This window comes from Denticeps clupeoides, chromosome 10 (assembly GCF_900700375.1).
Source record: "Denticeps clupeoides chromosome 10, fDenClu1.1, whole genome shotgun sequence".
Classification (NCBI taxonomy): domain Eukaryota; kingdom Metazoa; phylum Chordata; class Actinopteri; order Clupeiformes; family Denticipitidae; genus Denticeps; species Denticeps clupeoides.
Window position 1 is genome coordinate 17,531,225 of NC_041716.1, and position 16,220 is coordinate 17,547,444.

A 16,220-nucleotide genomic window follows, 5' to 3' on the forward strand; every position below is an offset into this window, starting at 1 on the left:
CCACAATGCAGAACCTTATACTCTAGTGACATAGTGATTTCATAACAAGTGAAGGGCATGAGAACTGACCTGGGATCGGTATTTCCTTCCCATCTTATGGATTTTTAATAGAAAACGTAGCTTATGTCTACCTGAACAGATGCAAACACAAAAAATTATTTACATATATATGCATGTACCTGGCATTGTCTTTCCCTCATCCTGTTATTTCAGTCCAAACCGCAACTCAAAGTGTACACACATGTAAACAACACTCCTACGACATCTGGAGTACCACAGATACCTGTAGACATTTCAAAATAGCCAAATTTTAAAATCTATTTATTCCTGTTTCCATTAAAAAGTATATTACGTCAATTTTAAGTCATCTAAATTTACTGTGTCTGGACTTTACAGAGCCTGAACCTGTGTATGTAAGACCAAATACACACTTGACCTTAAACGACCTTCTGTGGCAAACACAGCAGTTACGGTAGTTAGCACTAACTTGAGGATGTGGTGCTTACATAATTTACCCCCGCTCTGTGTTCCCACCCTCCTTCAATCTGAGTCAGCAAGTTTCTACTACCCTGCTCTGGTTTCCGTGCCGGTACCCAATTTTGGAACCAAAGCCATGCCTTTCCACAGAAAAAAACTTGGGTGCCGGTACCCAAAAACAGACAGTGGGGGGGAATAATATCTACAAAATTGACCAGTTATTAGTCAGTCTTGAGAAGGTTAGGCGGTTTTATGAAATGCTTCTTCATACTAAGGTTCTGTAGTATGCATCTGTCTCACATTCACACATTGCACATGTGTTTATTCTGCTGTGGGCATGTAAAACTAGACTGATGATATGCACATAAATAGGCAAAACAAAAATATGGACTAATGGTTTAGAATGCCATAAAACGTGGTGAGGTTCATCTAAATATTTTAAAAGTAGGTGAAAAGACAGCAGGACGCAGGCAAGAATAACTCGCCTACTCACCAGAAATAGGGAAGGGGGCAGCTAGGCTATTCAGCTTTATGGCATTCAAACCATTCAACATAGTAGCTTATTAATGAATAGTTCATGTGTTTGCTCAAAAAATTGTTTTATACTGTTTTTTATTTACATTACTTTTATTCAGTTGGAAGACCAGAAAAAATGTGAAGAGTCTTCCAGTTTGTTCTTGCTTAAGTCCAGCCAGGGCCCTTGCTGAGATCTTAGTTATTTTGTTGTCTATAATCAGGAAGAAATGAACAAGGTATGAACAAGGTATATGAACAAGAAATGTTCTATGAACAAGAAATGAACAAGGTATGAACAAGGTATAGGGTGGTAGTAGCCCTGTGGGTAACACACTCGCCTATGAACCAGAAGACCCGGGTTCGAATCCCACTTACTACCATTGTGTCCCTGAGCAAGACACTTAACCTTAAGTTGCTCCAGGGAGACTGTCCCTGTAACTACTGATTGTAAGTCGCTCTGGATAAGGGCATCTGATAAATGCTGTAAATGTAAATGTAAATGTAAATTATTCAGAAAAAAAAAGAGCCTTGCTGCAGTTTTGTGGTATAACTTTGGGATTCAAATGTCACCATCACTTGAACAAAATGAACCATGTAAATAATTCAATAAATTAATTTTCAATACAGTGGTCCAGTGAAGGAACTGAAAAAAAAACAACATCTATCAGACTGTCATGCTATTAGCACATGCTGTTGACAGGTCTGAGCATCAGTCATCTCCGGTCTGGTCCCTCAACTATTCTGGGGAGAAACACCATATATAGAACAGGAGACTCTTAACCATGCCAACAGGGACTAAGTCTACCAAGCCCACAATTATTCTTATTCATTACCCAAATGAGAGATACAGGGACAATTAGATAAATTATGTAATCATGTATTTGACTGGACTGTACAGAGCCTGAACTTGGGTATGTAAGACACACTTGACCATAAACGACCTTCTGCTGCAAACACAGCAGTTACAGTAGTTAGCACTAACTTGAGGATGTGCTGCTTACAACATTTTCCCCGCTGTGTGTTCCCACCCTCCTTCAAGCAAGGCATTTTGAGCAAGTGGTAGAGGGTCAAGTAATAAAATCCATTAGAATGTTCACTGAAGAGGAGAAAAATCTTTCACAAATACAAAGCTCTACTAAGGGTGGAACCTCGAAATGTCTCAAAAGATCACTTGCACCTCTAGTCCATTCACATGAAGTACCATGAACAGCTCCCAGTCCTAAATTAAAATTGTTCATAGTATAATTGTCTAAAGCTGCACATAACTATCAATAAATAAATCTAAATGGCAGTACAAGATGATTAGTCCAAAAGACACCTCAAGAAATCATTTCATTTTTTAGATGAATTAGGGATTGAATTGTAATATGCACTGAGATTTAGTGTACATGGTTATGTTTTCCCCCTAACGACAGAAGCACTTAATTCACTTACTTCATCAATTTGCTTTCATTTGACAGTCTCTGGCTGTCCTTATGCTTATTAAGATAATTGGATTAATTCGTTTTGATGGACATTTGGACAATGTTTTTTTTATTTTGCCCCTTTTTGCTGTAGGACTCCCTCGCCTGCTCGCAAATCTCGTTGACTGTTTTTCTCACGAGATCTTGCAGTGGAGTTCTAACCAATCAGCATTGACTACAGAAAAAATGGCGCTCCTGTCAATAAGCTAGTCAGTATATCAACACTGAAGGCTAAAAACAATAGTAATAAAGTAATATGCGTGTGTACTACAAATCACAAACTCATGCGACTGCTGGAGTTTCGTAAAAATGGTTTCAACGTGGTCGGACAAGATGCTGCTGCTGCTTCGCCGAATGAACAACTTTTATTTGCCAGGTTGTTGTCGCTAATGTCTAGCAGTCTGCGTGTTGCCCTGTTATTAGGTCGCTGCTGCTGTAACCCGTCTCGTATGTCCAGGTTCTAGCCTTGAGCGTTGCCTGCCGTTCAAGGTAGAAGGAGAACAAGTGGGGTGGCTCTCCCCGAAAGTAGCTTCTTCCACGCTGAGCCGCTTCCCTGCAGTGTTCCGGCCACACGGGGGCGCCGTTTCCCTGGCACCCAGTCTCGACTCGTACCAGAAGAGATCCGAGGCCGTGGACGGCGTTCTGCAGGAGCTGAGGGAAGACGAAACCTACGCCTGTCTGAAGGGCTGGAGGCATGAGGTGACAATAAAATCAGACAGGTGGATGATGTTATGTCTAGGGTCACGAAGGTAAATAGGACGCCGGGCTGCATCTCCATTGAAATCAAGGGATGTAATCTTGTATCTTGAATACTGTGCCCAGGCTTGTTCACCTTGCCTGAAAAAGGACACTTCTGCTTAGGGAGGAGATCAGGTCAGGGTTTTTTTTACCACAGGCCTTGTGGTAAGAGCGGAGATTAGCTGAAGTGACGCGATCCAGGTACATAAGATTTTGACAGGCCTAGATGCCCTTCAACTAAATTCGCATTTCAATACAAACTCAAGAACCTGTGGCCGTGGTTTTAAAACAGCACTTTAGCTCAGATGGTTTTGTTAACAGTGTGGAACAGTCCGGTAAGGGGGATGTGAGAGCTAAAGCCCTGGATTCCTTGAAGCTAGGCCAGATATTTATTTAATTTCTGCTTCTCTCGTTGAACTTTCTTATGCTTTTATGTTCACAGAAGTACGAAGTCATGGCCAGGTACTGTGACACTCCAGTGATGTGCATGGAGAGGGCGGCTACAAGTAGGTCATCATCTGAGGTCATATGAATCGACACTATTCTCCATACGAACACTAAATATTTTTGTGCTTGCAGGTCTATTTGGAATTAAACGTTACGGTGTGCACATCAATGGTTACACTCGGAATGGAAATGGTGGCTTAAGCATGTGGTTGGCTCGTCGGTCGACAACAAAGCAGACTTACCCGGGGCGACTAGACAACATGGTGTGTTAAAACCCTTGTGTATTCACAGATTTCTTTTAATATTTTTGACAGTCGCTGATATTTTTCATTTCATATTGATCTCAAGGCAGCTGGAGGCTTAGCAGCAGGCTGCAGTGTTAGACAGACGCTCCTCAAAGAATGTGAAGAGGAGGCATGTATCCCAGCATCCATAGCAGAGAGAGCACGTCCAGTCGGTACTGTGAGGTGACTGATTGCACCGCAGCGCCCGTTTAAAGTTGGTTGCTTCATTTTTGTGAAATTTCCGTAATTGGAAATAATAATGTTTTGTGATTATGGTTTATTTAATTTACATTACTGTAATTTTGGAATGTAGACCTAAAAAAAACATTGAGTGGATACAGAACTTTTTCATTTCTGTTTATGGTAGCTACACCTATGAGGATGATGACGGCGTGTTTCCAGAAAGCCAGTTTGTTTTTGACCTGGAGTTACCATCTGATTTTAAGCCTCAGGTTGGGGATGGAGAGGTGCAGGCATTTTACCATTACCCTATTGAAAAGGTGCAGTGTTTAAATGTCAGATTATTATTATTTGTACTATAAATCACTATGGATCTAAACAAGTGCGTTTTACACAGGTGAAGGATCTTGTAGCCAGTGATGAATTTAAGCCAAACAGTGCCATGGTGGTCCTACACTTTTTAATCAGACACTCCATCATAGAGCCTGATACAGGTCAGTCTGTGTTGCACAATTCTCACCTTATATCTATAAAAGCCCAACTGAGATTCTTGTGTATCCAGATAAAATCTTTTTTTTGCCTTCAGCTAACTGAATTTTTGTTCCCGTTGTATTTCAGAGCCTTATTACCATGAGTTTGTCACTGGATTGCACAAGACCTTGTAAAATATTGAATTGTCAAAATTCAATGATTGTTTTTATTCTGTAAAATGCAGTAAAATCTGTACGACACATGCCTGTTTTGTCCAACAGCAGAGGTGGAAAGTAACGAATTACATTTACTCATGTTACTGTAATTGAGTAGTTTTTGTGAGTTAGTTGTCATTTTGTTTTTAAAACAAAAGTTGTTTTTAAAAACCCGTTACTGACAAAAAAAATTAAATGCCGAAAATGTTGCTGACCCAAACAATGATGCTCCGAGCATCACTTCAAGCTCTGCTGTTGGAGAATGTTGCCCAGATAATTAGCATCAGTTTTTCAATGCTGAGTGTCTGATGCCTAAAACTTTTACAGCCTGCAGCATGAAAGTAGTGGTAGTGAGTAGTAAGTAGAATAGCCTATACAATGCATCTGGAAAGTATTCACAGTATAGAATTCTGAGGAAAAAAATGAATTTAATCAATTTTGGAAAAAGGTTGCAACATAATTTAAAATTTGAGTAAATTTTGTTAAGTAATTTTTTACTTTTACTCAAGTAGATTTTTAGTTGAGTACTTTTACTTGAGTAGAATTTAAGCTAAGTAAAGATGCTGTTATTTAAATAAATTTTTTCAACCTCTGTCCAACAGTAACAGACTTTATAAGCAAGGGTGCCACAGTAAATGTTTATTTAATAGTCAAAGTTAAATGTGATGGTACAGTCCACTTGAACTAATGTTTTCCAAGTCTATGGAGGTACAGATCTTTGTTTTTGGACAGGTAGTGAATGTGCAGCTAAACATAAAATTAAACATGCTTCTGTCCACAGAAGTACATGGGCATGAAAATCAAAACTATGGGACAGTTTCAACTATTTGACTCGAGTTTATTATTTCTTAACATTGATATCTAAGAATGCATCTGTGTACAAAATGTTGCATCAGCTTGCATTTATAAAAGGATATTCTCTGCATTTGACAGAAGGCTTGGAGTTTTTTTTTCTAAGCATTACCTTTTGGGGAAAAAACTCTGGGAGCAGAAAGAACAATATTCAGAAATAAATGGGGAGTTAATGATGGCTTGACCCTTTTTATTCTGATATCCATCCCGCCACCACCAAATCAAGAAAATGTCTGCCAAACCTGTCAGATTAACAGTTACACCATTTCACAAATCAAAACAGTGCTTAAAGAGTACTCAAAATTTAAATTCACTCTTATTTATTTCGTTTACATACAAAACAATAAGTATAAAATCCTCAGGTAAAAATGACTGAGACTATTGCACCACAGTTAGTTCTGACCTGGCATTTTGATTTAGAGAAATACTGGGAGTGAAAATCTCTCATGATATTGGCAACCTGACATCACTTTAACCATCAGTCTACCTTCCATTAAAAGAAAGCTGCGGCTGAACAGCTGGATCACAGATGGAAATATTTCATTAAATCTTAACTCTCTGTAAGGCTTTTAATATGTGTTTATTGTTGTGACAGCCATAAATAAATATTAATAGGTAAACTGTGATATAATCTCAATAATACACTTAAGGCTGTGCTATACTGTGAAATATTGGCACCGGTGTGCTGTCGCACCATGCCTGCAACCGAAGCAATATTGCATAGTATAGTACTCCTTATGACGTATCATTGCTTGCATCTAATTTCTAACAGAATTGTACAGGCAAAGATGTCTAAATGCGGCAGAACATGTCTGTGCATGAGTGTGTTCTAAATAAAATAAAATAAAAACAGAAAGAAAAGCAATATTCAGTATTAACACTGGTGCACCATAAGAGGGAAAGAGCAGCTAAAGCAGATAGAAGATCAGCAAAAGCGTGTACTCTGAATTAATCCAGTGTTGTTCGATTTCTGAACTGGAATTTGATTGGATGACTCTAGAGGGTTTACTCAATGGCAATTGCTCTGAAAAATAGATTCACTAAAAATATGAACTAATCTCATTATTCATGCATCATTGCCTTTGGCTGTGACAGCAAATGAAAACATGAATTCACCCGTCTGTGGCATGTATGGATTATGTAAGAGTGGTTAATGTTACAGTTAGTTACTTAACTAAAGCTTTAATCCAAGATTGTGTACAGTACTATGAGCATAGTCACTTGTTGACTATTCTCTATTCTGACTATTATTGTCACTTATTGAACCCTGCCTTTAACATCAGTTGAACATGAAATATCAATTAGTCCTCTGCCCACTTACAGTACAAGGTTTTGTTGACATCTACAGCCCTCGGGTCCTGGACCTAAAAACCCAGTATAGGTCAACATCAGTGTAGCCAGTAACACTAGACACTGGCCAGGAGCAAATATTGATGTGCTGCAGAACAAACTTACTATCAGCGATCTAGGAACGGAGTACTTCAAGTTAATGTCTCACCAGCCTGCTATTCATTATATATTTTAACAAAATCTTACAATTTTCACTTACTCAATTGTTTTAAAAAAATCCATCACAAGATCTTATAGGAACATTAACATTTCTCAATACTTCAGTCGATAAATGAAGAATGATTCACTTCCTGTAATGTTAGGAATGCTTTCATTCTGTTGAAAATACATGACGTAGAATGTAGAAACACTTTAGGATACATCATACTAAACATGCTGCAGCTTTACTCTCTATGACCTTGGTCTCAAAATTAGATTCTCTACTGAATCTCTGAAATAAACCCTGGCTTTGGTGGGATTGGGAAAATTCTTTCCCTGTCATGCGTCCTATTCCTACACTTTATTTTCAAATGCTTGTTAAAAGTCTGTTATCAAAACTATAAGCACTGTGGCGGTCTAAGGCACACTGAAAACGTTTCCATACGTTATACCTGAACTGTAACAGGACAAAAAAATTGTAACCTTACATGACAACGTCAACAGAGGCTCACATGAAAATACATGAATTATCCCCCCCCAGCAGGTTGGTTCTTTGGTCTGAACTGATTATTCTTCATCGGTTTCCCCAGCTTTATAAAACATCAGAGTTGAGTAGCCCACTTCTTCCCAATCATTCCAATTTTTTCTTGGTGCCGTTTCTTTCTCCTCACCCTGCTAATTATAGCAAAAGACAGCCGCCCTTTGACCTGCGCTTCTTTACTTGTAGTGCTGCCTTGGTGGCCATCTCAAAGACTTCCCTCACTCCATCCTTTGTCTTGGCTGAGCATTCCAGGTATCCAGATGCATTGATGCGATTGGCCATATCACGTCCTTCTTCGGGTTTAACAGGTTCCTTTAAGAAAAAAATTTAAATGACACGCACAATATAGCCTCTATTTCTGCATCAACCGTGTTTTACAATTGCATCTTATATTGCTGTAACGTGATGTAGAACATTCATGCAGCAGTTTTGCCTGAACTGGTCATTTCTGCTTATTGTTATCAGTCCTTGTTCTTTCATGAACAATTGTCCATCTACAAAGTTTTGTCTACTGCAATTGAAGCAAAATCAAATCGATTTCACACTGAATTAAATATTAAAACTACTAATAACAATATATATTGTGGAGTATGTGTTCTAGATTACAGCTTCTCAAATTATAAACCTCGAGGGCAATAAACAATTTTTTTAAAACTAGTAAGCCTTGTATAAAGGCAAGGGTAGGTCCAGGGCCACATATCTATCTGCCATTTGAATATCTTTGGACAATTAAATCCACACTTCGATCAGTTTTGTAACCGTTCCAATATGACTTGCCACAAGTGTAGAAATGCATGTTAGACAAATACACATTTCATTCATAGGTTTCCATGACCTGCCTGTCCCAAGCATACGGGACTCATAGACTGTGCTGAAAACATCCTAATGAGGATATGCTGTTATTAACCTGTTACAAGCATTACACAGCAATGTGTGTCTTGAGAAATCTACTACATTTTATTAGACCATTGTCTCAAGACCCCCTGTCTCATGATTAACATCATACTGCAAAGCGGCTGGCAGTTCGTGCCGGGCTGAAGAAACCTGTGAACCAGGAGAGGAGCGAACAACTTTCATGCAAGCACCCCAATGGAACTTGGTCCGTCCAGGCATACCTGTTTCATTTTTGCTAGCTCCCGACGTGTATGCTCATCATTGCGCAGGTCCTTCTTATTGCCAACAAGAATGATGGGGACATTCGGGCAGAAGTGTTTTACCTCTGGGGTCCACTTCTCTGGAATATTCTCTGCAGAGCATAAAAAGGGCAGGTTTGATTTTACACCACTGGCACCACTTAGCCAGGTAACTTAATCACAAATAGAATGTTTTCTTACCCAAGCTGTCCGGGCTGTCTATAGAGAAACACATGAGGATGACGTCAGTATCAGGGTAGGACAGAGGACGAAGCCGGTCATAGTCTTCCTGCCCGGCCGTGTCCCACAGAGCCAGTTCAACCTGCGGTCACCAGAAAGCGGTCCCAGGTGAAAACATGTTACATCACCATGAGGAGAATCACCTGAGGTCAGAGGTCATTACCTGTTTACCCTCCACTTCGATGTCCGCAACATAATTCTCAAACACCGTCGGAACGTAGACCTCTGGAAACTGGTCCTTACTAAAAACTATAAGCAAACAGGTCTTCCCACACGCGCCGTCCCCGACAATCACCAGCTTCTTCCTGATGGCGGCCATCTGCAAAGGAGTCATTCCGTCAGAACCTCGTACGAGCTGAACGACCGTGAAACGCGCGGAACCATCCTCACGACGCCGCGGTGGCGTCGCCAGAGACGCGACGCGACGCGACTGCCGCTTTCGGGGTCGAGTGCGTAAGGTGACGTCGTCGCCGCGCCCAGCGGCCAGAGCAGTTTCTGCTTTTCACTCGAATGCAGGAAGAACGGGGACTTCTCTCGGCTTCCGACCGATCCTAATAAAGACAGCAGCTCTCAATTAGCAGCAATAACAAGAAAAACTCGCGATTAAAGTAATTAATGAAGTTAGTCACGTAGTAATAAAAAGTTGAACTTTGAATTCATAACTTTGAATTAATTCAAATCCGTTCCTACATTTAGCGTTGGATTCGCGGCTAGATTTATACTCTGTACGGTAGTCTGCTGCCTAAATAAAGAATTTACGATGATAATATAAATAATGCTCTCTGAAGGAGCGCCACCGACGACACCCTGTCGCCCGACCCGCAGTCTCCGTCGGAATCGACTGTCCGTAAGTCGGTTCGAGTCGAAGCCGCTTTCCCACGTCCGAGCACCGGCGCGAAAGGCGGGTGTGCATCCTCACGGCGGCCGACTGCTGGTCTAACGCGTCGGGCGGCTCTTCGCTCGGTCCGCCGTTTCCGTCGCGCAGCCCGAGCTACACAAAAAGTTCCCGTCTGCGCAGCTCGTGTTACGCGGCGCAGCCTCGACCACCGCCGTGTTGCAAATGGCGGGTGAAGTAAGAAATGAATCCCCGGTGGGAAACATATTTACCGTTTTCGCGTTTCAGAAGTCCTTCGTTTCCTTTTCTTTTCCGGTTCGGTCGCAGGCTCCGCCCGCCACGCTGCCACGCTCCTGGCTCCGCCCACCTCCGCTCACTGTAGCCAATGAGTCGCTTCTGTTCGGTACCACGAGTCCTGTATTATTACCCGATGTAATATCCTCAAATCATTAAATCATTTCCCAAAAAGGCATTATTCGTGGTCTTTCTTGGTTGTTATTGCTTTTATGAGTGGAACAAAATTTTCAAAATTCTAGGCGCTATAAATAAGGTTAAAATTATCGAATTTTCCGAGTTGAGAAATAATATTTACGTACTAGTCATGTGACATGCTCACACTAATTTATTGCACCCATGCACCCTGAATTTTTCTGCTTTCCCCATAAATATCACCTATCACTCATAAAGAATCGCCTGATTTCCTCAAAGCCTACAATGGGAACTCTGGATCATGACACTGCTTGTGATTTTTTGGCATAAACAAGAAATAAATGTGTAGAATAAATGCATCTGTGAGTGGTACACAACATTCTGTTTAAGAATTAATTTGAATGTCTTCATACACATTTTCTTTGTGTACTTTGAGGACTTGAATTAAAAGCAAAAGATGCTTTAAGAAAATATATGAAGAAATCTTTTAAAGAGAAGCATTCAGTTTTGCATGCTCAGAAATTTAGAAGGAACTTCACTGGTAATGTGGCTACAGCACTTGTAAGTCCTGAAAATTCAGGGGTAGGCACAGAATGACCAGAGGAATAATGAATAGTTCAAAATAATAGGATGAGAACATACATCCTATCCCACCTTCAAAAGACATCAGAAGAGAATTTGTGAGAGTTAGGTGATGAAGTTCTAATATGCAGCAACTTGCAGTTTAAGACATCAAATTATGAGAGGTATCAAAACACAAAACGGGCAGATGTGATTAAACAGTGCTCTTTTTTCCACAGGAATTCTGTTTTCTGATTTGAGCCAAACTAGACTTTTAGCAAAACTAAAATTGAGCTTCTCACTAGAATTGCAAAAGCCCTGGAGTCAGTTCCTTCTCAAGTCAAGACCTAGCTCGGATGTGTGAGGAATTACCAGGTGGTTTTGTCATTACATCACATTAGGGCTGCACGATTTGGGGAAAAAGACATATTGCGATTATTGAGATCAATATTGCGATATGCGATTACGATATGATAAAGGACACTTGCTTGTATATCAATGAAAAGTCGCATACTAATAATGAAATGTTTAATTTCAGAGTGAAACATACAAACTACTAATAACAACCTGAAATGCCCAGTGCTTTCAAAATGCAATATTCTACAAAATTAAATAAATCACAAAAACTGGTAAGGCTAAACAACTGTTTTGATTATATTTGGCCATTATAAAATCCCGTATTATAGTTCTTACGTTTAACCAAAACGTTGTTTGGAGGCTGACTTGAACACAGGGATGCATAGCTTTGCTAGCTTAGCTAAGGTTAAGATTTGTAAACTGAGGTGAATTTCTTTAGGAAACCATCAAAGTTTGAGAAAAGTTAACTAAACAGCTAAGAACAGTCTAAATAGTTAATACCTACGTTTAGCCAAAACATTGTTTGGAGGCTGACTTTGGTTTGGAGCGTATATCGGTTTGTACAGCCCCAAGCAGCACAAGAGTGAGGCATTTTTTGCACTTCTCTCCATAGACATGTATATGCTTCACTCCACAGCACAGCCTATCGCAATATGGCGGCGACATTGACGTACGATGCAGCGCGTCATGCGGCGTCTAACCATATGTCTCTGAATCGAAAGTCATGTGACCAAACACGTCACATCCGACTGAAGCGAGACTCGCAAACTTTGAGGATGAGAGAATGGATCGGATATGTTGCCGATCCAATCCATGTACTAATCATTTAAATCACAGCTTTTTGCGTTCATGTAATCACACAGACTGACATCGCGATTACGATTAGATTAATCGTGCAGCACTACATCACATAATGCAACTTTGTATAAAATGCTAAGTTATGCAATATAAATATATCCTTTCAATGTCTGTGTGCAAAAGCGGTGTGAGAAAGAGGAAACAGAATTACAGACATCACTTTTATTTTATTATATTTAGAAATTTTACAGTCCAGAGTAAATGAACAAACAGAACAAACATGAACTTTATATCCTACTCTTCTTTAGCTGGAAGAACAATCTTGCTGGGATCATAGTAATTCTCATCCATGAGAAGCAGACCCTCAGCTTCCCTCTGTTTGATCAATCTCTCAGCCTCCCTCCGAGCCCACTGCCTCATGCTGGTAAAAGCAGAAAAATATGATTATTAAAAAGGTACAAACTTATTATTAGGAAATAATATTAGAAAAAGTGATCAGTTGTAACACATGACCCCGCACAGCACCCAGTAAAACGTGTCCTCTGCATTTAACCAATCCCTTGAGGGAGCAGTGTGTGGGGATGGAACTTTGCTCAGTGGCACCTCAGCTGTTCGGGATTTGAACCGGCAACCTTTCGATTACGGGACAACTTCCTTGGCGGCTAGGCCAACAGATATGTGTTAACAATTATGTGTTAAGTGGTGCCCGGGGCAGTGGTGGCCTAGCGGTTAAGGAAGCGGCCCCGTAATCTGAAGGTTGCCGGTTCGAATCCCGATCCGCCAAGGTGCCACTGAGGTGCCACTGAGCAAAGCACCGTCCCCACACACTGCTCCCCGGGCGCCTGTCATGGCCGCCCACTGCTCACTCAGGGTGATGGGTTAAATGCAGAGGACAAATTTCACTGTGTGCACTGTGCTGTGCTGCTGTGTATCACGTGTGACAATCACTTCACTTTAAGGCATAAAATACCAAACCGCAACAGTTAATGGCACCTTGCTGTACAATTTTAAATCATTCCAGCAATAATCTAGTGATGAGTCACATGCTACATAATTAGACATGGGGTATTCTAAATTTATCCACTTCTATTACACAGGTTCATAATGTAGAGCTGAACATGGAGTTCACTTCAGCGTGATCATCAAACTGATTAGAGATTTGAGGCTGATTCAGAGCACACAGGAGTTCGTGCAAACAAAGGCACAATACTGTTGATGGTGGATGGTCAGCAGTCATATTTTGGAGTCATATATATTACATCATAGGGAGAGATCTGGGCAGCCCCTTTGGGGTCCCTGAAGGTGTGAAAATAACTTATGTGGTTCAAAAAGAAGAACCGTAACAAACACATCTTCTTGCCATCTCACCATCTCATGCTGCAAGAAGTACCTCAGCATTAATTGGCTGCTATGGACATAAAAAACTCGTAGTGTGGTTGCCATCCTCATTCGTATGGCAAAAGATCCATGAGTATGGGTGGCAGTGAACATCCAAAGCCGCTATGGGAGGCTAAAAATTCTAAGCAGAAACTCTCCAAAAACTGACAAGAATCGTGAAGCTAGTATCAAATTATGTTAAAATGTAACTTGACCTGTTTTTTATTTGAATAGCTTTAGAGTGTCAGTAAATATGACCTCATAATGCTGCCAATTCTGCAAAATTTTCTGTTCACTCTGTTGTGCATAATGATTTTCAAAAAAAAAATTGGGAGGTTTGTTCAAGAACATTCAAATTATGCTTAGTTTCAGATCATTCAATCAGTGGATAAAAATAAAAACTCTAAAAAAAAAAGAAATTCACTATGGAACACATACAGAATATTGCACTAAGCAGAGAATGTTGCACTGTGCAGAACAGTAAACAGTAAAATAGTTAAGTGATTAAAAATGTATATGCATGTACATACAGAACTTTACACATATACACTAATGCATAAATACAGAAATATCTGTGGGCTGAAGCTCCTGGTTTTGGTTTTAAACCACATGATTCACTGCCTCTGCATAGTTGGTGGAAAAGCGTGGGGAATTACAATACTTTCAGGGGCAGTGGGTGGCCTAGCGGGTAAGGAAACAGACCCTTAATCGGAAGGCTACTGGTTCAAAACCCAAAATACCAAGGTTTCACTGATCAAGGTACCGTCCCCACACACTGCTCCCTGGTAGCATGTCATGGCTGCCCACTGCTCACTAAGGGTGATGGTTAAATGCAGAGCACATATTACGTTGAGTTAGTTTCACAATGACAATCACTTCACTTTCACTCAAATGCAAAGGCACTTTTTTTTCCCTTGACTTTTCACTTACCCGTGGTCAGGCAGATAATGTATGAAGGTCCCTCCAATGACAATGGCAACAGAAATGCCAAAAAAGAAAGCCAGTTTCATATTCCAATCATCTGCATGGGCATCTGTTGAAAAGCCATGATAGTCGGGATTCTTAAAGAAAGTGAAAATGAAAAGTTAGATTTTTACAGCATTTACCATTTATACAATTAGTAGAATACTAATTGTATAAATGAATACTACTGAATTCTAAACCCCTACTCATTATTATTCAATGATTCAATGCAGTTGAATCCCATTATAAACATTGGATCACCGTAACAATCATTTCTGGGTAAAGGACAGACATTTATATTTACTGGTGAGGATTCGCTATATTTGCACCACAGTAACTACATGAATCTTTGTTTCTTGTTTCTGTTCAGTACAAAGCCCTACCAATAAGATAATATTTACATTTACATTTACAGCATTTATCAGACGCCCTTATCCAGAGCGACTTACAATCAGTAGTTACAGGGACAGTCTCCCTGGAGCAACTTAGGGTTAAGTGTCTTGCTCAGGGACACAATGGTAGTAAGTGGGATTTGAACCCGGGTCTTCTGGTTCATAGGTGAGTGTGTTACCCACTAGGCTACTACCACCCATAATATGATAAGAAAAAAACTTCTTTTGTCCTAAAAGCATGCTCAAAGCAACAAGAGAAAATACGACAGAACAGTAGTAACATAGCAGAAAATACGAATACACTCAATAGCTGTGCCCGGTGTCGTAAAGTGATTCACGATTCACGTTAATACACTTATTAAACGGTGTTGATTACTCAACTAGGGTTTTCTGTACTTTAGCTGCCAATAGCAGAAGTTGACTGTCATTTCAGCTTTAAAATTGTTAGACGTACATAGTGAAACGAAACAACATTTCTCGGGAACCTGGTGCTACAGGTAACATTTTAACAAATAAACAAGCAAACAAATAAACAAAGTGCACGTGTACGACACAGACAAACTGGGCTACATAAAGTGCAAACTGGGGACACAAGCAGTACATTTAACAAAAACACGTAGAAAGCAATTAAATTAATAATGAATGTGCAAAGTAAAATAGTAAAATAAAAGTTGAACAGGGAGCTATTACGGACAATATCTTATTACAATACGGATTATGGTTCACACCTTTGGCGAAACAAATGAATTACAGTTTGATCTGAGACATTTCATGTAAAGTAAAACACACAACACGCAGCACGGTCACGACTGTTATTGTCCGAGTAGACACGGCGGGTTCTGGGCGCCGCGGTGCGGCGGCTCACCTTCTCGAACGGGTTGACCTCTGCGTGTCCATGACTTTCCGCGGCGTGAGCCGCCTGTAGATCGGGCAGCGCAGCTCCGCCTGCAGCGCCGGACTGCGGCGTTTGGCTGACAAACCGAGGCCCGCACAGGGCGGACATGTGGGGCCGAAACACCGCCGGCCACAACCGAGTCAGCCGCGCCGCCATCCTCTTCGCCCAGACGTCGGACCACAGCCTCCCACTTCCGGTTTGAGCGTGTGGAACAGGACGTTGACGCCTGCTTCGTGGAAACCGCGTCTGCTCCGTCTGTCCTGCGTCTGGTGCTGCCACCTGCCGGTCAAAAAGAGGAACACGTCGTGTTCAACAGGAGGACGTTGCCCAACCCGCGGTCATGTGACAAACAAAATATATTTCATTCGAAAATAAAACAATGTATATATCCGTAATGCTATTTGTAATGTGTATTTATACCAGTCCTAAGTGATAATTTGTTATATTCCACCCAATCGGCTATTGCAACGGAATTGCGTTAAAATAGCAATTAAACCATATTTAAACAACATTTGCAAAGAAGAGCTATAGTGCTTCGAATGAAAGTGGGAGAATTAAAAAAATCACT

General features: G+C 40.6%; 3 protein-coding genes across 4 annotated transcripts; 1 reads left to right on the top strand and 2 right to left on the bottom strand.

Annotated features, from left to right (window-relative positions):
• Positions 1 to 2,621: 2,621 nt before the first annotated feature.
• Positions 2,622 to 5,721, top strand: tpk2 (thiamin pyrophosphokinase 2). 2 transcript variants are annotated; one of them, XR_003750969.1, is made up of 8 exons: positions 2,622 to 2,832; positions 2,914 to 3,155; positions 3,637 to 3,700; positions 3,774 to 3,904; positions 3,990 to 4,098; positions 4,293 to 4,425; positions 4,503 to 4,599; positions 4,724 to 4,767. XR_003750969.1 is itself a non-coding variant. In XM_028992632.1 (8 exons), the coding sequence occupies exons 1-8, from the start codon at positions 2,766 to 2,768 to the stop codon at positions 4,768 to 4,770; spliced, it is 900 nt and encodes a 299-aa protein (XP_028848465.1). In that variant the 5' UTR covers positions 2,622 to 2,765; the 3' UTR covers positions 4,771 to 5,721. The 2 variants fall into 2 exon arrangements, 1 of the variants encoding a protein (XP_028848465.1); XM_028992632.1 differs by having other exon boundaries at positions 3,990 to 4,108; positions 4,724 to 5,721.
• Positions 5,416 to 10,264, bottom strand: rhoaa (ras homolog gene family, member Aa). The gene is made up of 5 exons (XM_028992633.1): positions 10,153 to 10,264; positions 9,209 to 9,364; positions 9,007 to 9,127; positions 8,788 to 8,918; positions 5,416 to 7,984 (listed from the first exon to the last, which is right to left on the bottom strand). Exons 2-5 carry the CDS (start codon positions 9,362 to 9,364, stop codon positions 7,811 to 7,813), a joined length of 582 nt encoding a protein of 193 aa, XP_028848466.1. The 5' UTR covers positions 10,153 to 10,264; the 3' UTR covers positions 5,416 to 7,810.
• A 1,968-nt stretch (positions 10,265 to 12,232) lies between these two features.
• On the bottom strand, positions 12,233 to 15,872 carry ndufb11 (NADH:ubiquinone oxidoreductase subunit B11). The gene is made up of 3 exons (XM_028992634.1): positions 15,623 to 15,872; positions 14,333 to 14,463; positions 12,233 to 12,446 (listed from the first exon to the last, which is right to left on the bottom strand). Exons 1-3 carry the CDS (start codon positions 15,806 to 15,808, stop codon positions 12,320 to 12,322), a joined length of 444 nt encoding a protein of 147 aa, XP_028848467.1. The 5' UTR covers positions 15,809 to 15,872; the 3' UTR covers positions 12,233 to 12,319.
• Between the last annotated feature and the right edge of the window lie 348 nt (positions 15,873 to 16,220).

Coding starts and splice junctions, on each gene's coding strand:
- rhoaa (XM_028992633.1), bottom strand. CDS start 9,364: ATGGCCGCCATCAGGAAGAAGCTGGTGATTGTCGGGGACGGCGCGTGT. Junction 9,128..9,208: donor TCGAAGTGGAGGGTAAACAG/GTAATGACCTCT, acceptor TGGTGACCGCAG/GTTGAACTGGCTCTGTGGGA. Junction 7,985..8,787: donor AGCTAGCAAAAATGAAACAG/GTATGCCTGGAC, acceptor TTTTTCTTAAAG/GAACCTGTTAAACCCGAAGA.
- ndufb11 (XM_028992634.1), bottom strand. CDS start 15,808: ATGGCGGCGCGGCTGACTCGGTTGTGGCCGGCGGTGTTTCGGCCCCAC. Junction 14,464..15,622: donor AGGTCAACCCGTTCGAGAAG/GTGAGCCGCCGC, acceptor ACTTTCTTTAAG/AATCCCGACTATCATGGCTT. Junction 12,447..14,332: donor CATTATCTGCCTGACCACGG/GTAAGTGAAAAG, acceptor TGCTTTTACCAG/CATGAGGCAGTGGGCTCGGA.
- tpk2 (XM_028992632.1), top strand. CDS start 2,766: ATGGTTTCAACGTGGTCGGACAAGATGCTGCTGCTGCTTCGCCGAATG. Junction 4,109..4,292: donor CGTCCAGTCGGTACTGTGAG/GTGACTGATTGC, acceptor TGTTTATGGTAG/CTACACCTATGAGGATGATG. Junction 4,600..4,723: donor CATCATAGAGCCTGATACAG/GTCAGTCTGTGT, acceptor GTTGTATTTCAG/AGCCTTATTACCATGAGTTT.